We start from the raw sequence: 7,826 nt of genomic DNA, 5'->3' as shown, positions 1-7,826 counted from the left end.
GTGTACAACTAGTGTAGGGTTGACTATATCACCTAAATGTTATTTACGCCCTTTGCAGTGGTTTTAAGGGTGAGAATGTGAGAACATATAGTTTCTAAGCTGAGGATGACCATAAAGACAATTTATTCTCTGTAAAATAGTCTTTACTATATGCTTCCTGCCATCCATTATCAAAATGTTCTCTTTTGTGCTATCAATTCTGAGTTGGCCTTCAACTCTGTTGTGTCAACTATATGTGGGCATTATATTTAGAATTAATATCTGTACTTCTTATATGAATAGGAATCAGACAAATCAAGACTTTTCTTGGAAATACTATTAATAACAACTTTGTGGCTATACTTGGCAAATGTTGATTACCAAGGAAATTGTAAGGAAGGAAGGAAGAAATTCTTGTACAAAGAGACATGTCAACTGTCTCTAAAAATAAGAACGTTTCTGAGGTATAAAGAACATTTTATATCTTCCAGGGGAATTCCAGAGAATGAAAATTATGAGTACTGATATATGATCAGTATGTAAAATCTGTTATTAAATTAGATCTATCTGAAAATGGGCTGGGGTGCTTTGTGACTTAGTGAGTCTTCCTGTGATTAAGAATATTTAAGTCAACATCACATAGTAGGTTGACTGGGTGATCTAGATCCTTGCTACCCAAAGTGTAGTTTCATCCAGGAGTTGTTACAGATGCAGAATCTCAGGGTCCACCCCAGTCCAAGTGAGTCAGAATCTACAATAGAACAAGATCTATGGGTGATCTATGGGGCTTCCCCGATGGCTCAGTGCTAAAGAATCGCATACCAATGCAGGAGAAATGGGTTCAATCCCTGGGTTGGAGAAGACCCCCTGGGGGAGGAAATGACAACCATTATACTTGCCTGGGAAATCCCATGCACAGAGGAGCATGGTATGCTATAGTCCATGGGGTCCCAAAAGAGCTGGACATGACTTGGTGACCTAAACAACAGCAATAAATATGCTGTGTTTGAGAAACAGTGCTCCAGTTGACATCTAATGAATCCTTACATTAAGATTATACTTAATTCTAATACTTATACTTAATTCTAATACTTAATTCTCTTATACTTAATTCTAATAAGATTGTGTTGTGATACAGAATTTGAGTAACAGTCTAGAAGAGAAGGGGGTAAATATGTGAGCTTGAGCTCACATTCTACTATGAGGTCATCAACTTAATTAAAGGGCAACCCACTCCAGTGTTCTTGCCTGGAGAATCCCAGGGATGGGGGATCCTGGTGAGCTGCCGTCTATGGGGTCGCACAGAGTCGGCCACGATTGAAGCAACTTAGCAGCAGCAGCCTAACATAAAATGGTATGTTTCTTGAATACTGTACTTAATGTAAGTGAGCAGTTATTTGAATAGTATTTCTATAGTTAGCTTTGGACTATTTGCCTAACACAAAAGTGAAACATATCTTTTGGATTTATTGCACTACATCATAAAAGTATTTGTACTAACTTCCAAATTATACACAATGTTGAACCCTTCTCCCAATTCTCTTTTGCATGTCCTCTTCTTTATACTAAAACTAGGATATCTTAATTTCCCTTACTGAAACCTTTCCTTTTTGTTTAGAGCAGGTACCAGTTTTGTCTTCTGCATCCTCTCTATCCCTAATGGGTCTGTATGAATGGACAGAAGAGGCAGAAAGAAAGGAAAATATGTTACGGGTTGTTCAGGTATGAGAGAACTGGAAAAGATCCAGGGAGCAGACCGCTCAAAGCTAAAATTTACTCTGGCAGGGAGTACTTAACACACAATTCTCATCTCCAAAGCTATGAATGGAAAAGAGCTGGACAGGTAATGAGAAGTGACAGATGCCGCCACACCCTAGATTGACTCAGGTCTCTACTACCGCAACTACCATGCCCTTGGTCTTGAGAGAAGGAAGCCGGTTAAAGAAATGACAAGCACGGAAGGCCAGAGAGCCAGAAGGTGCTAAAGCCTGTTCTGTCCCTACCAGTACGGGCAACACACGTCTTCTTGTAGAGACCATTGTGCGTGAAGCCAGGGCAAGGAGGAACGCACCCGCCTTGTCACACCTGCCCAGCCCCAGCCCTTGCCTCTGCCGGGGGCACTGGGACCAGCGCACGCCTCAGCAGCTTTGAGGGAGTCGTGTGTATCCGCGAGTGCGTGTACGTGAGGAGGAGAGCAAAGACGTGATTACTTCAGAATTTATTTAAGGGCCGGTGGAAACCACTGCACCAGCTTCCAGGGGAAGCCCTTGTTTCAGAGGAAGAGGAGGTGGCGGCTGCCAAGGAGGAAGGGGGTGGAGGTGGGGGAGACAGACGGAGGAGGAGGAGCGGCAGCAGCAACCGCACAGGCAAGTAAGAAGATGCTGTAGCATCCGCACCGGCGCCCAGCAGGTTGGTTCTCCCGGCCAACCGATGCCAGCAAAGAGGCTGGGAGGCGAAGCTGGGTGTGGGGGTTCTGACTGCTTGCCCTTCTGGAGAAGCAGCAGCTCTTTTAAGTGAAACAAGACACCTTTAGCTTGGAAATAGGCAGAGGGCCAGGAGGGGATCTGCCCTGCTTCTCGCATCCCTGCGGACTCGCTTCCCTTTAGCTTTTCAACTCCTGGAGGTAGACATAAACTCCAGAGGGGCTCCGGGTCGGGGGCTGGTTGGAGAAATTCCCTTCCAGGTTCTCCTCACACCTCTTCCCAAAGCTCACGTTTGGGGGTGACACCCTCCAGGTGGCCCGGTGGCGGAGTAGCGCCGCTTGGTTAAGTTTCTACAAGTCAAACCCAGTCCCCACTTGCCGACTCCCCGCCCCGGGTCTCCAGCTGCACGCGAGGAGCTGCGGCTGCTCTGGCAAACGGGTCGCTGCTGCTTTAAGAGCCGCCTCCCCCTCTCCTCCCTTTGACAATGGTCTGAACCGAGCTCTGCTTCCCAAAGCAAAATTTGTAATATGCCATTTTTCCGATGGACGCTTCTCCTTTTGGCTGCTGACGGAGCCGCGGGAAGATGCCGAGCTGCTGCCACGCCAGCCTGCCGGGGCACGTTCCGGGAGAACGCCGGGGCACCCGAGTGTCTAAGCTGCTTTTCTCCTCCCGTTGCTAGGGAAATGGTCCAGGAGTGCCGGCTGTGAGCCTCCCCTCTCGTCAAGCCTGAGACTGCGGTTGTCATTGCTCAACTGAAGAAGCGGGACCCGAAATTACAAGACATTAGGTACAGAGACTGTGTTTGAGTTACCTGGTTTCCCATCTGCTTTATTTTTTTACCCCTTCCCCCTCCCCAGCCCTGGCCCCACCCCGCCCCCAGGGAAGATGAGATGCAAATTCCCTCCTTGTCAATTAGTGTTCCTTACCTTTTGCTTTCCACCCCCACCCTCTGCCTTCTCCTATTTCCTCTACCTTGGCTGTCTCTTGTGGGGCAGGATGGACAATTTTGGTGTGCAGATCATGAAGTCAACTTCTTCAGGGTGGTGGGGGGGTGTGGCTGAGAGAGAACTGTCCAGCCAGCCTTATGGGGGTGAGCTGGCTCTTTGGCCAGCTGTAAATGCACTAGGGTGAAGATAGTGCAAAATGCTGGCATTAAAAATATAATAATATTTCCCGAGGACAGGGGACTTCAAAGAGTTAAATAGGAGGAGGAATATTCATGTAGTGTAATCAGACAATGGCTAAGATTTCTTTCACCGAATTATTCCTTGTGGATTAAGTGAGGCGGAGATAGGTAGGTTCTAAAGACTAAATCTTTGCAGAAGAAACTGACTACAGAGAATAATTAGATTTTTGTCTCCAGTAGGCTCTAAATCCTAATTATCTGTTTGAATAAAGTGAGTCATTGACAGAAAAAAAAAAAAAGCTTTTGTAGTACTGTCATATCTGGATACATACTGTTGGAATAGCATATATTGCTAAGAAACACTCTGGATCTTGAAAGCCCTTGGGTAATGACTCCAGTGGGCATTCAAAAGTTTTATTTTGAAATCAGAGATTTAGAAGACAGTCAAGGTTATGTGCTAAGAATAAGGGAGTTGGTTTTCCTGGTATAAAATTCTTCAAGCTAAATTTCAGCACTGAGATAATTAAAACAGCTATTTTTCTTTTTTTTTTAACAACAAAAAAATAAACAATGTCTCTAACTAGCCCTTGAAACCTTCAGTAATTAAATGACCAGGGCATCAACACCTAGGAAGAGTATAACATAATTCATGTACCAGTTGATTTTGGGAAGGGAATGATGAAAAGGCAAATATCAAAGCAAATTGTTAGTATGCTCTCTCTAGTTTATTAGGAATTATGTCATACAATGAAGTTTTCAATATTGAAAATGATTCTAAAAGTTAAAAGTGGCAATATGAGGATGAAATAGAAGATAAGTTGAATGATCATAGCCTTCTGTACTATGCAAGTTACACTGAATACAGATTTTTAATTGCTTTTAACACCTAAAATGTACACTTAATAAGTTATAGTATATTTCAAAAAATATACAACTGTTTTGTAATTTATATTAGACGTAATATCAGTTTTATTGCAAGAAGCTAAACTAGCTCATGAAAGTTGCCTTGTTTTTTGTAGACAAATGTTTTCCTTCTAATTTTGATGAAAAGACTTTAGATTTACTCATGCGGGTTGACTGTGAGGGGAAAAAAAGCATCTACCATGTGTTCATCTTATTTTCTAAGTAACTTTTGAATTGGATTTGAAAAGTCTAGAGCACCCACTGGAATTAAACCTTTAGGCATAGAAGCAGAATAAATCATAAAGGTAAAATGTTCTTTTTGCAAAGGTTAATGTTGGCCATTTTATAATAGGAATAAATAGTTGAATCTGCAATAGTTCTTTATAATTTTACTATGTGTTTTCAGTCAGGTATCCTATTGGAACTATGGGCTTGTTTTTTAAAAAATGCCTACATTATTATTCCTACTTTACAGAAAAGAAAACTGAAGTTTGGAGACATGGAGTGAACTGCTCTGGCTCACATGCCTTGGGAATTGAATTGAATCAAGTTCTTTTGAGTGTAAATTTAATGGACTTTATAAATCCCTTAGCTGCTTCTCATCATAGCATCTTCCAACTATGTCAAAGACCAACTTTTATATTTATTGATCAAAGAGCCTAAAGTTTCTGAGTGTCTAATGTCTCCTGATGACGATGGTTGTCAGAACTAGAGTAGCGTATTCAGAAGAAAGCTGTAGCTGAGGTAATTGCTGCAGTTAAGTTTTTCCTCATAATTTAAAGTTATTATGAGTGACTTAGAGTAGAGGTTGGCTCAGAGCTTTCTTTCAGGAAGGACACATTTAGAACACAACTTTGAAAATGTCCAACCAACCTTAAACTGAAACCCTGTAAGTGTTTCGGCACTGATTGTCACTGTACAACCATTTCCTCGCCCAGGATTTTGTTTTAACATTAAATGTCAGTAGAAACACATTGGCTCTTTATAATGAGTCCTCAGAATGACACAGCTGTTCAGTGTTGTGGATTTTATGCATGGCATGTGAACCAACTGCTTTAAATATTCAAATATATTAGAGCTTTTTTTGGTTTGTTTTCCAATTTCGTTTTAATTAATGTAAAGAAATTTATAACAGAAAAGAGTCTCATTTTTCCCACCTTTGTGCTATTGTTTGAATGAAATTCAGGTTGAGAAAAATAAAAAATAATTTATTTGCAACCATTAAGTGGTTAACAATATTAGCAAATGCATGAGTGTGATTGAGTGTGTACATGTGTGTTTTTAAATATTCATACGTCCTATTTGAATCACTTACTTTAGTTTAGGGTGAAAAAGAAATTGAACAAGTCAAGTTCTTGCCTTCAGGGAGCCCAGTGTTTTGAATGATGAGCAGTAATTCAAAGCATTACTTTGAATTGTTCTAAAATTTACCCCTGCCTTAATCCTTCTGTATAGGCTGTCAGTGACAGAATACTTCCTTTTATCTTTTTAAAAGTATCTCCTAGTTTTCAGTGGGCCTTGACCAAATAATGCACAGATAATTGAATTTCTCTATTTAATAACTCAATTTATATGAAGAATTACATAAAAAGTAATTAACTATTGAACTGTTAAATCTTGACATTTTATTTGAAAATATCACCAGAAATATTTTCCCCAAGGACAGGAATATGTAGACAGAAAAATAAATTGACCTTGTATTATAAAACCAAAGAATGCTGCAGGATCAACAGCCAAACCAGCCTTTCTCCACATCAGACTTTTGCAAAACCAAGCCCTCTAATTAATAGCTTCTGGCTTCAGTGCAACTGAAACTGAGATGGATTTGATGTTTTCTTAAACATAAGAAAGAAAAGAAAAGAGTAAATGAGATAATTTCTGATTTTTAAAATGCTACACAACAGGTCAATGTTACATCTTAATGTCTGTGTTTTCAATTTTAAGTAAATTAATTTAAAAATATTCTGAAGAGTTCAATTATTTTATGACTAGCTGCTTCTGATTAGCAGTTAGGATGTAAACTTTCTACATTAGCTAATGTAATTTATGGCATCTGTTTTGTGGAATACTTGAAAGAGTGTTAGTTTGTATGGTTTGGATGGAAAGCAGACAAAGTAATTTGCAGGAAACAAAAGAATAAGAATAATTAGTAGCATAATAATCTAAACAAATTTATGCATTTCAATCTATATCCTAAAGCATGTGTCTAATTCAGTCAGCATTACTTATCTACTCTGTGTAGAATATTGTAGGAATTCAGGAAGAGAGCTTGTAATAATAAAATGGGAGTTGTAAAGTCAAGAAGCTTTAAAATAGTTGTATGAAAAAAACTTGATAAAATTAAAAAGTAAAAGCTGATTTTTACATAAATGAATACCCAATTATTTTCAGATCTTCGAAATGAAAGAATGAACATCAATTCATTCATTTATTTAAGTAACACAAACATCATTTGCTTCCTACCTGTTAAATGTCAGCCACTATGCTTGCTTTTAACAATGTAATAACAAATAAGGGTAAGATGGAGGTATTAGCTATAAGTGATTTGTAAATTTGAATGGGAAGAAAGGTGATCAATTAATAAGTGTTGTGTGACATCTTATTATAAATTGAATGAGGTGGGGTAAATCATTTAAAAAAAAAAACAAATTTTGAGAAGTAAAGAAATCAAGCTGTGTTTTTGTAGGTAGGAGATATGTAGATTGTCATGCAAAGAGAGAGCATGTTTGAGGAAGTCAGTGAATCATATTTCACTGATGTCAGATTTTTAGTATGGTAGGATTTGGGGCATTGAGGAGAGGAGAAAGGCTGATGAGCTGCAAAGAGTTGGGTGAGCTGAGAGTCAAGTGGGTTTATTGGAAATCTTGTTTTACTAAGATTTCTCTCCCCTTTAATTTCTTTAAGCAATGATGTGTGAAGTGATGCCCACGATTAATGAGGACACCCCAATGAGCCAAAGGGGTTCCCAAAGCAGTGGCTCGGACTCAGACTCCCATTTTGAGCAGCTGATGGTGAATATGCTGGATGAAAGGGATCGTCTTCTAGACACCCTTCGGGAAACCCAAGAAAGCCTCTCACTTGCCCAGCAAAGACTGCAGGATGTCATCTATGACAGAGATTCGCTCCAGAGACAGCTCAATTCAGCCCTGCCACAGGTATGCCTCCTGGGAGCTTCTGTCCTTCGTACTGCAGCTGAAAATGTGATAAGATACAATATGCTTTGCTTTATTTCCATTCTGATAATTATTTTTTCCCTTAGTAGAGATGATATGCAAATTTTGGTGAGAAAAATTTAAGAATAGATCATTAGTTCACATGCAACTTTGCCTCAAACAAAACAGTGGCACTTTGGTGGTGGGAGATTTGAAGCATGAGTCCCTATCTGGTGTTTCTCT

The 7,826-nt window shown here is 39.7% G+C and overlaps 1 protein-coding gene across 11 annotated transcripts in view; it reads left to right on the top strand.

Moving 5' to 3' along the window:
- Nucleotides 1-2,889: 2,889 nt before the first annotated feature.
- Nucleotides 2,890-7,826, top strand: part of PPFIA2 (PTPRF interacting protein alpha 2) — a 502,235-nt gene continuing 497,298 nt past the window's right edge. For 7 of the 11 annotated variants that reach the window (XM_059886832.1, XM_059886831.1, XM_059886825.1 and 4 more), the window contains exons 1-2: nucleotides 2,914-3,189; nucleotides 7,336-7,586. In XM_059886832.1, coding sequence (XP_059742815.1) covers nucleotides 7,338-7,586 — 249 coding nt within the window. In that variant the 5' untranslated portion in view covers nucleotides 2,914-3,189; nucleotides 7,336-7,337. Of the gene's footprint in view, nucleotides 3,190-7,335; nucleotides 7,587-7,826 lie in introns of all 11 variants that reach the window. The other 4 variants (XM_059886828.1, XM_059886823.1, XM_024992396.2 and 1 more) reach the window with 2 other exon arrangements.

Source organism: Bos taurus, chromosome 5, assembly GCF_002263795.3.
Source record: "Bos taurus isolate L1 Dominette 01449 registration number 42190680 breed Hereford chromosome 5, ARS-UCD2.0, whole genome shotgun sequence".
Lineage (NCBI taxonomy): Eukaryota > Metazoa > Chordata > Mammalia > Artiodactyla > Bovidae > Bos > Bos taurus.
The sequence above is the reverse complement of the archived record's forward strand: the minus strand, read 5'-3'. Positions and strand labels throughout refer to the sequence as shown.